Below are 15,120 nucleotides of genomic sequence, written 5' to 3'. Positions count from 1 at the left end.
CACAGAAATTATATTAATTAAATCACTGCTTGGCCCATTAGTTTTAGCCTCTTATTGGCTAACTCTCACATCTTGATTTAACCCATTTTTATTAATCTGTATATCACCACTTGGTAGTGGCTTACCGGGAAAGATTCGGCACGTATGTCTCTGGTGGCTCCATGGTGGCTGTCTCACTCTGCTTTCCTCCTTCCAGTATTCCATTTAATTTTCCCCACCTACCTAAGTTCTGCCCTATCAACAGGTACAAAGCAGTTTCTTTATTAATCCTCCATGTTTATGCCATCATTAAAACAGTATGGTCCTTTACAGAAGGCTCTGGATTTAATTTTCCTGGTGAGACATGTCCTCCACAGGTACTGAGAATGACTGGGCCACTTTTGGCTTGGGGGCCTGCGAGAGGCCCCTCAAGGAGTTTCCCAATGGTATCAGGCTTGTCTGTCTGTTGTTGATCTGCATGCACTGGTCCAATGTCGGCTTTTGCCACACCTTCTACATATACCTGAAGGCTGAGTCACATACATACACATACATGCAGTTAAAACATTCATATACACAAGATAAAATTATTTTGGTAATAAGTACTCTTAACCATTTAGTCATCTCTTCAGTCTGAAAGCTTTAATTAATTAAACTTAGGCATGACTTTAATCCTACTCAGGAGGCAGAGGCAGGTGGATATCTGTGTTTGAGGCCAGTCTGGTCTAGAGCTAGTTCCAGAACAGCTAGGGCTATACGGAGAAATCCTGTGTCAAAACAATCATAAGCACTTGTTTCTTATTATTTTGTTTTTCTAGACAAGGTTTCTCTTTGTAGCCCTGGCTCTCCTGACATTTGCTTTGTAGGCTCTCCTCAAATTCACAGAGATCCACCTGCCTCTGCCTCTCAAATGCTGATATTAAATGTGTGGGTCACCAAATCTGGCAAAAGCACTTGCTCTTGCAGAGGACCCAGGTTTGCTTCCCAGCACCCACATGGCAGCTCAAACTCATCTGTAACTTGAGTTCCAGGTGATCCAACACCTTCTTCTGGCCTCTGTGGACATCAGACATGAAAGAAAACACTCATACACATAAATCAAAGTAAATCTTTAAAACAAACAATAGGAAGTGAGCCCTATATTTCAGTAAGTCTAGGTAATACAATAGACTTTAAACATATATATACAAAATACACACAGTAAAATGCCTGGTGGATAGACAGTAGGATAATGTATATAAATACATTTAACAAACTGAAATACCTGATAAGTGCTAGTTGCTATACTTCTTATTGGCTACTGCTCTCAGATCTATCCTGAATGAAGCTTAGATATAGTCTGGAAACAGTGGCTTTTCTCTTGGCTATAGAGGGACAGAAATTAGGAAAACTGAAAAGAGGGATTGTGGTTACTTCCTCTACAGGGGGACTTCTACCTTTCCTTCATATCATGAAGAAATGTCTGGACAATCTCCCAAGGTTGTATGTACACACAAACACATAGAAATAATCTACAGGCAATCATGCAATCTTTAAAGCAATGGCAGGTCTGCAAGTTCATAAAGACAGTAGAATTTGGGGCTGGAGAGATGGCTCAGGATTAGGAGCACTTATCACTCTTGAAATGGACCTGGGATGACTCCTAGCATCCACATGGTAGCTTATAACAAATCTGTATCTCCAGTTCCAGGAGATCTGATGACAGCTTCTTATGTCTGTGGGTACCAGGTAGAGACATGGTTCACAGACAAACAAGCAGAACACCCGTACACATAAAAATAAAACAGACAAAAACCAATAATAATTGAATGTATCAAATACTGCTGACTGAGACCTTTTGAGGATTAGGCTTTATACACTATGATGAAATTGTCACAATCTTGAAAAATAGTTTATTTGCATTTATTTTTTAAAATGTTCTGAAACAATGGAATTAAGAGATTTTAATCACTGCAGTTAAAGAAAGAAAGGCACTTGAACAAAAATGTAAGACATACCCAAGAATGTGGAGGTGGGCTTCTCAAGGGATTACTGCTGTTTGCATTTCAAACTAGGGAAGTATGGCTGGTACCAGAACCCAGGAATGCCTCTACAATGCAATCTAACCACCCTAAAAACAACATTTCAAAGTCTCAAAGAGTATTGCACTGTGAGGAAACTGTGCTGAGGCTATCTATGTGAAGGAGATCTGGAAAAAGAATCATGTTACTCAATGTTCCTTGGGTAGGCACAGACAAATTCATTATAGGCAGGACAGTTTATGAAGAGAACTACTTCATTCCACGAGTAAGTTTTTTTTCATTAAAATCATTTTCTCTCTCTTCTGCTTCCATGTGAATGGTGAATAGGTACATGGCTCTCCCCCATGAAAAGTACTAAGTAGATGGCAGGGGTTCTGTCTGTCTCTGCTGAGATTATGAATAGGGCACTTCTCTCTCCTCAGTCACTTGGATCTACCCGAAGGTATCAAATTAGAAGCAATTCAAGAAAATGGACCATGAAAGACAAGCAGAAGAAGAGAACTCCAACCAAATCAAGAAAGCCAGCTGGAAGAATGCCTGAAGTCTCTTAAGACCTTAGCAGGTAAATGTTTTCCCAACAGGCTCCACAGCAGGCTTCATGTCTGACATCAATTCCATTGTGGTGGTCTAGCCAGCATTTCTCAAACTAGAACCTCCTGCCTCCATGTGACATCCAGTTACCTTGCTCAGACAAGAAGGCGGTGCTATGGATTCTGCCACTCTGGATTCCCCTTCCATTCCAAAACTACCTTGCTGTATTTGCTCACATTTAGACAACCCAATAAAGGACTAAAGAGATGGTCAGGGAAGAGAATAATTTTGGCAGGAAGATGTCAAGACCAGATCCAAAACTCTTTCTTCTTTTCTTCTCATACAAGAGCCAGGAGATCAACTGGGTTATGGCTCTACCACCGCAAATGTGACTGATCTCATCTGATCTCAGAAACTAAGCAGTGTCAGACCTACTTGGATTGCAGAACTGGGGCCTAAAATTGGACATAGAATGGAAGGATAATTCTCCTTCCTCCCTCTGTTCTTTATACATTATTTCACTCTGGGTCCAAAGCATGCCAATCTCCACTTTGGTTTCCCTTGACCCATATACCCTATGGACAGGAGAGAGTTAATGGTATGATATAGGCAAGCTATAAATTTCCCATCAGTGTGGAGAGAACAGGATTGTTGGCAGGGCAGGGAGGGGGCTGGGCTTGGGGGGAATCTGGGAAAAAGCCAGGAGGTTGTCTCTAGGTAACAATAAACACTGCAAGCAAGGAGCAGCTGTTACACTTACTCTCTCTGCATCACAATGCTGAAATAACACTAATAAACCAGTGTGCCCAATGCACAGGCATACACACATTTAGGGCCAAGGCCCCAGTTGCACCTCTAAAGCCGCCCTCTACTCCAGAGCAGGGTCTTGATGCCACAAACATGGCAGTTCAGGCCTGGGTATACTTGCAGGGGCTGATGAGAGCTTCCCAATCCAAAGGCAGTAGTGGAGTCAAGCTGGGCAGCAGAGGCTGGGAATATAATTCATATCCTGTGATATTCAGTGGTAGAAACAATTCAAATTCAGCTATCTCTCAGCTGTGAAGAAAGAAGTGGGAGGAGGTGTGTGTAAGGAGGGATAACTACTTACCATATCTGGTCAGACTGGAGGTAATCAGGTGGCCAAGAACTGAGCTGGCCAGTGGGAGGTGAAAGGGAGTAAAGAAAGGGGTTTGGGAAGGAGGATCAAGGAGAATGTGGTATCTTTCCTGGGGCTAAAGTCCCCCACTCCTGCCCATACCTCACTGTATATCTAGGCTCCCCTCATAGTACAAGCTTTATATCCAGGGCCAGATGATACGATAGCTTAGGTCAGAATTAAGCTATAGTAATGGGTCCCAGCGCTCCTTACACTGCCAGGAAGGAGGAAGAGGAAAACTGACCTCATCTTCCTGCGTGAAGAATAGTTAATCCGTCCTTGTCCAACCAAAGTCATTTCTGGATCACCAGTAGATGGGAAGAGCACCCTCATTCTAGTTAGAAAGTAGAGCTTCCAACAATAAAAGGAACAGAAAAAGACAAACAAGAACTCATAATCTATCACAGAATACCCGCCCAAGCCTCTCTTCTATGAGGCCAGAGGTCAGGGTGTTTATTATCATGTACCTAGATATACCAGTATCCAAAATCTCTGTTGTTCTTTTTGTCAATTCCAGTCACGGACTGAGAGAGAATGGAGATGCATATCTGACCAGTGAGGGAGAACAACGCCAGCACTTCTGAACATCGGTGGCTGCAGTCACTTCCCAGCCTGTATCAATACCCTGTTCAGCAGTCTAAGTGTCTCTAGATGCTTCTCTGGTCCAAGGTGCCTGTCTGATTCTAGTGAGGAGAGCACTAAGCACAGGTGGCAATCCTTCTTGGGTCTGGCCTTGTAGTAGTATTTGCTTTGTTTTTGTTTTTCTATTAAGAAATTGTGGCTGAAGAGATGGCAGAGTGGTTAAGAGCATTTGCTGCTCTTGCAGAGATGCAGGTTCAGTTCCCAGCACCCACATGGCATCTCACAACCATCTGTAACTCCAGTTCCAGAAAATCTGCTGCTCGCTTCTGGCCACCGCACAGTCACCAGACACACATTTCACATACAGACATACATGCAGGCAAAACACCCATGCACATAAAATAATCTTTAAAAAGAAATTTCTGGCATTAGGCATGGTAGTACATGCTTATAGTTACAGCACATTGGGAGACTTTGGAGGCCGGCTTGGGCCAGCTCCATAATCAGACTGTCTCAATAACAAATAAACAACACCCCCCTTGCCCCAAGTTTTATGTTAGCTGGATATACAAAGGCCTAGGCAGGCTACTGAGGAACAATAGTAATAGCTGTTTGCCAGGAAAACCTCTCTTTAGGAAGGAACCCAGGATTTCTGGGCTGCCCTGACACAACGGGTGTCAAATATTCTCCATGTAGCCTGTGGAGATAGCAGGTGATGCCTCAGTCTTTCTTCACTAGGAAAATTCAGTATCTCCTGCTTACTTGTTTCTCATCTCTCCCTTTCTTTCATAGCTGGAACATCTCCTAATCTCAATGAGAGATTTTTCATCTATAGAGCTCAGAGTGGGCAGGACTGGGGCAAAAGAAAACTCTAGCAGACTTGATCCCCCTTCCCCTCTGTTGTTTTCATGAACCACCCCCATTACTGTGAGTCACCAGAACCTCAAGCTCTGCTGAGCTGCAGCAGCTTCTTCCACCCCCTCCTACAGACAGACAAGTATGTATCCAGTGAGCCCCAGTGTACACCAATGTTCTACCACAGGGCTACAACCTCTATTTCATCCTTAGGAATCTGCAACACAGACAGAGATGAGTGAGCAACAGAGTGTGAGATCCTAGTATGTGCTCTGTGCAGGGCAGAGTCCTGGCTGCCTGAACAGTGGAACAGGCGCACCAGCCAGGGGAGCTGGCACACTTGGTCCTATCACCTCAGCGGCATGTAAAAGGAAGAAGATGGGGCAAGAATGCTGTTTCAGAAGCAGACATCTCCTCCTGGCTTCATCTCTGGCCCGTTGTTTCTTTTTGGCACCATAGCACTGGTACCTCTGTCAATGCCTTTCTCTGCTTTCCTTTCTGTCTATGGCTCTGCAAGATACAGGGAGATCTGTTATAATGTTATAATAGCTTTCTTTTCTTTTCTTTCCTTCCTTCCTTCCTTCCTTCCTTCCTTCCTTCCTTTCTTTTTCTTTCTTTTTTTGTTTTTCAAGACAGGGTTTCTCTGTGGCTTTGGAGCCTGTCCTGGAACTAGCTCTTGTAGACCAGGCTGCTCTTGAACTCACAGAGATCTGCCTGCCTCTGCCTCCTGAGTGCTGGGATTAAAGGCGTGCACCACCATCGCCCAGTTTGTATAATAATAGCAGGGTAAGAGGTTCAGATTTCCAGATCTACTCTAAACCCATGGGAAAACTGAAGGGAAAAGGAAGAAAGAGGCCTCATTAGAGTAAAATCTAAATGCTAGGCCAATGCTGACTTATTCTAGAAGACAGGGAATTCTGGATACTGCTACCATATGTATGTCCTATCTAAGTATTTTTCTACAAAGAGCCTGAGTTTATTCTGGACTTCAGAGCAGGTTCTAGCCATGGACTTAAGGCTATAGATCTAAGACCCCAGGACAACCTTGAGAGTAAATGGCAGACCTGGTAGAATTAGAGCAGCTCTATTCCTCAGAGAACATCCAGAATGTAGAGTGAATGCTTCCCTATGCTGCCAGTACACTGTGAACCAATTACCAAGAGCAAAAAGGAGAGTAGCAGGCTTGTATACAGAAGTAGTTACCTTCCCTCCTTTGTTGTGTGCTAATCTTCACTGCTCTGTGTTGCAGACTAGAAACAACAGCTCCGTGAAGAGCCACCTATCCCCACACAGTATTCACTTTGAATGTCCTCAACTACATTGAGCAGCCAGTTCCACAGGTGAATTATAGTTCTCAGTTCTTAAATTTTTGGTTGTGAGCCTAGCCTTTCTTTTTTTTTTAAATGATTACGATTCTTATGTATATTATTATGATGCAGTGTTCTGCCTGCATACCGGAAGAACCAGATCTCATTATAGATGGTTGTGAGCCACCATGTGGCTGCTGGGAATTGAACTTGGGACCTCTGGAAGAAGAGTCAGTGCTCTTGACCATTGACCCATCTCCTCAGCCCCCGTGAGCCTAGCCTTTAATGGCTAAACCATCTCTCCAGCCCTAGGTCTCAGTTCTAAAATGTGGACATCCTATATTCTCTTCTTCCTCATCTCCCTGACAGGACAGCCTTTGGCACAGCCTTTGTCACAATTTCCAGCTATGGACTGCCCTGAGGCCCTTGGAAGCAGGAAGGGGTCTAGAAGGTTTTTTTTTTTGTTTTTTTTTTTTTTTTTTTTTTTTTTTTTTTTTTTTTATCAGATCATCCTAGGGAGATATGAGGGCCTCTCACCCTGTCTGTAAGTAACAGACCATGACTGCCTCTGACAGTCTAAGGTAGATCAGATCCTGCTTTTCTCAAAGACCTGAGTGTAAAAACAGATTACTAAGCTTATCGAAGACAGTTCTAGGGATGGAAGGAAGTTAAGAATGAGAGCTGGAGAGTGTGGCAAATTCTATTGGTATTGCCTACTAACCCTGCATCCTATTCTTGCCTCCAGCCCAGTTTAGCCTCCACAGATCAACGAATGTTGAAGATTTTGAGAAAAGAAAAGAATGCTGAGAATACCACCTTTGGCAACTTGGTAGGAAAGTCCTCTGTTTACCTCCATTCATCCTTCTTTCCCTGCCCCTAGCATATGAGCAGTGAAGGAAATAACGGAATGGGGGATATAGACAACTGGAAAATGTGTCCTTCTCTTTAGGATAAATCAACACTACAAGAGCCAGAAGGGGTCTAAGACTCCAAGGCCAGAATACTGCATGAATTCCTTTCTTTTTTCTCTCTTTAGCTTTTCAAGTGAGGGTTTCTCTGTGTAGCTTTGGAGCCTGTCCTGGAACTTGCTCTGTAGACCAGGTTGCTCTTGAACTCACAGAGATCTGCCTGCCTCTGCCTCCTGAGTGGAGGATTAAAGGCGTGTGCCACCACAAACAAGGCAAAATCCTATAGAGAGGGGTTGGAGGCAAAGATGGATAATGTCCTCTGAACAGGCTGCACAAAGGGGGATGTTCCCATATCACATCTCTTATTAGCTGCACCTGCTGGGTCTTCCTAACCTGCTTCCAGCACTCAGGAGACCGTGACAAGAGTCACTTGACACGTGGAGGACAGAACATCATGCTTATAGTTTTCGTTTGGCTTTCTTCCCTCCTTACCTACCTAATTTGTCTTGCCCTGTGCTCCCAGGAACTCTCCAAATCCAAAACATAAAGCAACTTCAGAGCAGGATTCAATTGGTTCTTCCTCTCTGGGTCTTGGATTCCATTATCTGTACAATGAAGGGGGTCAGGCAAGTTGAGCTCCAAGTTCCCTTCTTACAACAGTAAGACTCTTAGATTCAGACCCGAAGTCACCAGGTTTCATTTGCATGCCGTTTTGCCTGTAACTTCTATGGCACTTATTTCCCATAGAAATGTATAGAATGGGCCCCAAACTCTCTTCTTGACCACAGTCCCAGGTCTACAGTCCCTAGCTCCTATTCTCTCTCTTCAGGGTCTTCTAAGTTTAACTCCACTTTCCTTTCATAATCTTATACTCAACTGTAGGAGCAAGAAAACAGCCTTACCTACTACTTTGGCTATAAATTTAGGCTGCAGACCTGAGTCAATCAGCACAATTCCATCTCTTTTGGAGGTCCTGGCAGTTGGGGGGAAATCCTGGCACCTTTCTCCAGTGCCTCCCCTCCTCCTCCACCTCACTGTTCTCCGTGCCAGAACGCAAAGTGGCCAGTGATTGATGGGCCCGGGTTCTTGGTAACCGCACCCAGTGGCCCAATCCTCCTCCCTTATCCAATCCCTCCCCTGTCCCTATTCAGAGATCAGATTGTCTCATGTTGGTCCCCGAGGTCCCATTAATTAAAAATACATCCAATTAAATGGCAGGTGAAAACGTGCTATTGGCGCTCTACACCCCCCTGCCCCAGCTTGCTCTTTCCACCCTCACCCCCCTTTTAAGGCTCAGCTGTGCTTTGAGCTGAGAAAAAAAAAAAAGATGTGGAGAGAGGGAGTAGAGGAAGACATAGGGTAGGAGTATGACATGAGGGGGTGTGCTTGAACCTCTGCCAGGGTAGCATGTGCCAGTCTGGGAGGGTGGCACCATGCCCTGGTGTCTAATTTCTGGAGGTGTGAGTAGGTTAAGTCATCTGGGTACCCACCACCTCCACTTCTCTTAAAGGGGCAGAGGGCAATCATATGGCTAGCTGTACTGCCCTGCTTCTGGATCTGATAGGTGAGGAGCACAAGTGTAAATGGCAGAGGAATCTTTGGTGTGGATAAGATGTTCAGGGGTGGGAAGGGTCTGATTCATCTTGGTATACCTCAGATATTTCCCAAACTAGGAAGATAAAGGGAAACTGACTGGGACCCAGATGTCAAGGCGTGGTGATGCTCTTGAGCTTGGCTATGTCTACCCCTGCCTACAAGAAAGCTGGGAAAAGTATGGAGAGAGGAAGGAAAGAGCCATAATTTGGGTGGGAACAGATGGGTCAGATAGGATAAAATATATACACAGATGAATGCTCATGTGAATACCATGTCCCAGAGTACCTTAGATAAAAAAACTCAGAGAAGCCTTTCCTGTTGGCTTTCTCTAAGCAAAAAACAGCAGCAGTAGCATTGTCATGTGACCATGGCCTGGCTGCCTAGTAGACTGCGCATAGGGCAGCTCCTTGACAGTCATTGATGATCTCATTTTCTTCCTTCCTATGGAGTCTTAGCATCTTGCCAGGCAAGGTATCTGCTTCCAACCCAAGGTCCTCCTCTGGCCCCAAGTGACACAAGTCTAACAGACACTAGACACTGTTAGGAAGGACTAAGGGTGGCGTTCAGAATTAGGTAGAAGCGAGGGTGCCAACTCAGGGTTTTGGCCTGGCTGCCTTGGCAGCCTCCGCACCTCCTCACTTCACTTTAACGCTAATTGGAGATTTTAATCTGCACTGCTGCTCTGCTCAGGGTGCTGGGGGGAGCACCAGCTGTGCAGTAATTCCAGCAGCACCGACTGTTTAATCAAGCTGTCCTCCTGGGGAGGGGCCTTCAGGCATGGGGGAAGGAGGAAGACCTCTGTCATTTCCCTAAGCCTGTTCATTCTGGAAGGCCATCTGAGGGTAAACTGTGGAGTCCTCAGTCCCATAGGTCCCACGTCACTTGGCATGCCCAGCAGAGCCATGACACGGCATAGGGTAGACATGAGGCTCATCGCCAAAGCAGTCCCCCTCATGCTGTTTTCTGATATATTTTTGGCTCAGAGCTCTCTGGAGTCCTGGATGTGCTTTGCCTGATCAGATACAAAGATCTACTAGACTCGAATTCTGTAAATTTGTGTTGGAGAGGGTGTCATGTGGGAGATGAGATAACCCATTTTCTCAGTTTTCAGTTTCTCAATACTTTCTCACCATCAAAGATACTTTTCTTTGAATATTTGTAAAAAAAAACTTTTCCCCCTCTACAATATAAACATTCCTACCCTCCTGGACTGCAACTCAACATCTTTGGGGCAAGGAGGCAGTGGGTTTGACAGCTGGAGTCAGGAATGGCCTACCTTAAAGAGAGAGTACCTGGAAGTTCTACGTTCAGCAGGCACCTACTCAGCAGGCCTGAAGGGCCAAGTGAATAGGCTTTGGGTCATTTTAAAGAAATAACAAGTGGTAGTTATTTTTTCTGGCTTCTGGTCCAGGTTCTCTGGCTCTCCAGGAGTGTTCTGATCCTGTCCCTGGAAAGAGTGCCCTCATTCAACTGTTTCCGAGGGGTTTGAGTTTTAATTGGCCAGCAGTGCCCTCGTGTGGTAGAAATCAGAACTGCAGTTGCCCTACTGGGTAGACTGCTTTGAGGTAGGTGCTGGTGCTCTCTAATGACGTCAAGGAGCTAAACATTTAGTATATGTGCTACCTGACTACTTCCTGGGATAGCTTCTGCTTTCTAACATCTACTTTATCTCTCTTACTCTGTCATATATGCTCCCAGGGGAAGTAGCACCTGACTTAGACACTTATCCAGGCCTGTTGCTTTGGCTGTCTGGGTTGCAGAAGTGACAGAAACACTGCTGAGAAAGGGGCCAGAGAGTCAAAAGGATAAGGCAGTGTCATCTCTAGCATCCAGGAGGCAGGAAGATGCTCTCACCCCCTTATAACTCTCCACAGGCCCCAGAATAAAGTGGTCACCCTTGCTTTTAAAACAGTAACACTAGTGGTTGATTCTACCCTACAGTTATTCCTTTTCTACTCCCTGAGGTATGTGGGGTAAGATGCTGTTGTTGTTGTTTGAGGCAGGGTTTCTTTGTATAGCCCTGATTATTCCAGTACTAGCTCTACAGACCAGGCTGGCCTCAAATTCAGAGATCCACCTGCCTCTGCCTCCTGAGTGCTGGGATTAAAAGTGTGTATCATCACTGCCTGGCCTAAGATGCTGGTCCTAAGAACAGACACTAGATAAATACTCTCAAAAGATCTAGGTACTTTCCCCAGTGGGCCTTCAGACTTGCAGTTTTCAAGAGAAAAGGTATTTGTTACTGGGTCATTTTTCACCAGAGTCAAAGACTCTGTTTACTGGTCCCTTCCTAAATGAGGAAATGGTTCTAATTACAGAAAAAGTGACGGGCATTAGAAGGGGACCTATAAAGACTAAGACTTGGAGATTACTAAGACAAAGAGCTGAGTGACAAATGACTTCCCTTTGTGGAGACACTGAACAATTCCTTGAGAAGCTAAATGTAGAACCTACAGACCCATCTCATATGAGGGGGTGGAGGGAGGGAGAGAAACAGACACAAGAGAGAGAGACAGACAGAGGTCATCATTTGAGAGGGGGGGTGAAACAGCACAACCTACTAGCAGGGAAGGAAGGTGGAGGTGCTGGTTCTGAGTACTGAAGACAGAGGAGGCAGGCTGCAGGTCTCTACTTCGGGTGCCTCAGGCAGTATCTGGATAGGTAGAATCTTCCACTGAACCTAGAAAGAAGGTAATGAAGGTGGTTAGAGGGAACGAGAAGAGATAGTACTGTCCTATCTTGACTTAAAGATAGAAAAAAAAAAAAAAGGTTTTTTTTTTTTTTTTTTTTTTTTGAGAAAAAAGTGTTTAGTGTATGAAGGGGTATAGGCAAGCGAGAAATCTATCCTAAAGAGACTGACAGTAACTGAATAACAATGTTGGTACTCAACTGTAGAGGAGTATCTCAACACAGGAATGAAGTGACTGCTACTGCTAGGGAGGGGCTCACCCATTCTAGCTGGAAGAGAACTTAGTAACTAGAAGGTAGGACCCCAGAACAAGCCAAATAAAAAAGCTCTGGAACCCTTCTGGAGATCTCAGGAGAGGATAAGAAATTTCCCTGGCCATGAGTGAAGTGCTATTCCATGTAAAATCAGGCTAGTGGCTTCTGACTGACTTTAAGTCCTTAAGACTTCAATACCTGGCTTCAAGTATTGTGGATGAGACTGTTTGACAGGCTCTGGATGCAAGGTAACTGACGGATGTCCCCGAGTTCTTCAGGGGTCATTTCTGTTGCTGCCATCTGTAAAGAAAAGAGGCTATATGAGACATGAGACAAGAGACCAGACAACAAAGAGGGTCTTTGGTCATGCATACATTATAGTGTTGACAGCCTCCAGCGATAGTGTGATAGTTCCTGTTTTACAATTCTCTTAAGCTTGAATTCCCCCAAAATTGTCAGATGAATCTTAAGAATGCTTTCAGAGGAGTTGACTGTTTCTGATTCCTACTTCCAAGGAACTAGCTCCCAGGCTGGTAAAGTGCAAAACCAATGCCCCAATACTTATCATGTATCGGGAAATTCAATAGAAATAGAAGCTGTGAAACACGAAATTACTATAAAGAAAGGGCAATGAGCATTAGTGTTAATACACAGTTAATGCAAGGCTGTCATTTGGAGGAGGCAACCTAATTTTAGACCAGATCACCATCTTGGATTTAAGGTTCTCATGTCCAACAAAGTTTCTTTAAGAGGAGTTCTGAGGCAGAAAATGGCTCTGATTATGAAACAGAAAGGTTTGTAGGAGCAGACTTGATGCAATTTGGGCAAGTAGGCCTATCATTCATTCCCTAGGAAGGGACAAAGCCTTTGCATGGAGATCAATCCCACATTCCTCCATTCTACCAACTATAGTGCAATAGACTAACTGTAACTGATATAATGGGATCTACCCCTTTGTTATCCAGATGATATCCACTTGGCAGATTCCCTAACACAGCCCATACCTATCTCCAAGTTGCCCAGTATTTCTCTGCTTCCTTCAGCATTTCCCTCCTTACTATTACAGGCTCCCAATTTCCTATGTCCAGGGAAAGCAATCATAGGAAAGGGCAGTAGACACAGCTCCAGGATGAGAGGACTTACAGAACCTGTCCCACTTGTTAAACCTATTTAGAGCTCTGACCACTGTGAAACACTTTTCCTTATACATGGTCCAAGAACACCAAACACTACTTTCCCCTGCCTACAAATAGAAGTAGAATATTCAACTGTCTTGAATCTGAGAGTAGTTTGTTTTGCCTTGAATCCTATAATTCTATATCCCATTCATAGACACCTGCTCCCAGTCTTGCCTTAAAGAAGGGCTTTCTCTATATATACATTTTGATTCTTTTCAACATATCTTTATTATAATGCCAAAGAGCCTGAGATGACATTTAGTATGAATTTTTCATGTTGCCTCTGCGGATCTTTTCCAACTATCAGCTCTCCTACTTTGTGGCTAAGGGTTCTTTGAAATTTGGAGTAACTAACAGCATTTGGATCTTTGTCTGTGGCTATCAATTTTTCCATTTTTTCCTCAATAAAGTAGATTCCATCTATCTATCTATCTATCTATCTATCTATCTATCTATCTATCTATAGATATATAATTTGTATGTCACAGAGATTTTTTTTTAAATCACATTATTTGTTTATGATACGTGTACGTGAGAGGTGCCTGTGCCACAGTGCATTTGTGGGGGTCAGAGGACAACTTGCAGGAGCTGGTTCTCTTGCTCCATCACGTAAGTCCTGGGGATGGATCTCAATTTGTTAGGCTTGACAGCAGGCATCTTTGCAAGCTTAGCTATCTTACTGGCCCAGAATGAGTCTCAGTTCTTTAAGACAGGGTCTCACTACATAGCCTTGGCTGACTTCAAGATCTGCCTGTCTCTACCCACAGGATTAAAGGTATATGTCACCACACTTGGTCACTAAAAGATTATTCTTGAAGACAGAAATACATGACATAGTTTCATACTAATGACTTTAAATGTACTTTTAGTTCTCAATGTCTTTCCCCTTTCAGAATCTCAAGTTTCTTCTTTCTTGAAGTATCTTTGGGTTATCAGGAACAGGCAATCTAACAGTTGAAAACTTGATACTCATGTAGGTTAAATTCTGCCTCTGGGAGCTTGTCATAGATGGCTCAACAGTCTCACTGCATGACTGTGAATGAGACAGACTTTCCTTCCTTAAGCCTTAGCATCTTGCTCTAAAAGGACAGGCTGGACTACATGACCTCTTTTCTAGCTCTGGAAATCGATGATTCAATTCAGCAAAGTGCAAGACCTAAATGCTCCTTCATCCCCTTTGATATCTGTGCCTGTCACTCTTCTCTATACCACTGTAGGAAGAAGTACCCCTGTAGTATATGCTTTTCTAATATACTTTGACTAAAGGGGAAAAACGAATCCTAAGAGTTCTTCCTTTAAGTGCCAAGTCCTTCTAAGAGGAAAAGTTAAGGAAGGGATCTAAGATCTAATTTTGATCTTGACAAAGCAAACAGGAGATTGCAGCTCCCCACCCTCAAGTTGCCAGACTAAACACACACTTGGATTTTCTCTAGGGAACCCCATATGAGTAGTGGACAACATTAGTGTGTGTAGATGGGAAGAAAGGCCATGTAAATACATCCATAGCAGAGAAATAAGCATCAAAGCCCGCACAGTCCTGCTTTCCTACTGTGGGCCTGTACATGCCTGCAAGAAGCCTTAGTAGGAGTGGACACGGCATCCCAGCCTCCTTTCTCTCCAAAGTCAGAAAGGAAGAGACAGTGAGACAGGAGCTACTTGGCTTCCTATAAATTGTTTTGTCCTTCCTCACAGCTGCAATCAGAAGCTAAGGGCTCCCGCAGGCCTTGTTCTGATCTGCTGCAGGCGATGGAGGGTTTTTGAAACTGAGAGGACTTGGCTGCGGCCCCGTTTCAGCTGCCGTTGGGGCTGGCTAATGGGCTCATTCGGGAAGACCCCCGCCTGCTGCACTAAAGAGTCCCCTGCCGACCCCCTCCCCAGTCCCAACCCAATTAATAAATGGGGGCTCCCACTTTATGGCTCTGGGAACAGGAACCAGAGATACAAATGATCCCCAGGGAGGGACAGAAAAAGGCCTTCCAAGAATCAAACCAGAGAATTGTGCTTCCACAGGCACATGCTGCCACAGGCTAGTCAATTCCCATTTTCAAAGCATTAAAGGGGAAG

General features: G+C 44.3%; 1 protein-coding gene across 5 annotated transcripts in view; it reads right to left on the bottom strand.

Annotated features, from left to right (window-relative positions):
• Positions 1-602: 602 nt before the first annotated feature.
• Positions 603-15,120, bottom strand: part of Cdk12 (cyclin dependent kinase 12) — a 78,985-nt gene continuing 64,467 nt past the window's right edge. For 2 of the 5 annotated variants that reach the window (XM_057776752.1, XM_057776756.1), the window contains 4 exons: positions 12,077-12,178; positions 11,497-11,615; positions 3,932-7,944; positions 603-3,587 (listed from right to left, as the gene is read on the bottom strand). In XM_057776752.1, the coding sequence (XP_057632735.1) occupies positions 12,160-12,178 (19 nt within the window). In that variant the 3' untranslated portion in view covers positions 603-3,587; positions 3,932-7,944; positions 11,497-11,615; positions 12,077-12,159. Of the gene's footprint in view, positions 3,588-3,931; positions 7,945-11,492; positions 11,616-12,076; positions 12,179-15,120 lie in introns of all 5 variants that reach the window. The other 3 variants (XM_057776754.1, XM_057776755.1, XM_057776753.1) reach the window with 3 other exon arrangements.

Source organism: Chionomys nivalis, chromosome 7 (genome assembly GCF_950005125.1).
Source record: "Chionomys nivalis chromosome 7, mChiNiv1.1, whole genome shotgun sequence".
Taxonomy (NCBI): Eukaryota; Metazoa; Chordata; class Mammalia; order Rodentia; family Cricetidae; genus Chionomys; species Chionomys nivalis.
The sequence above is the reverse complement of the archived record's forward strand: the minus strand, read 5'-3'. Positions and strand labels throughout refer to the sequence as shown.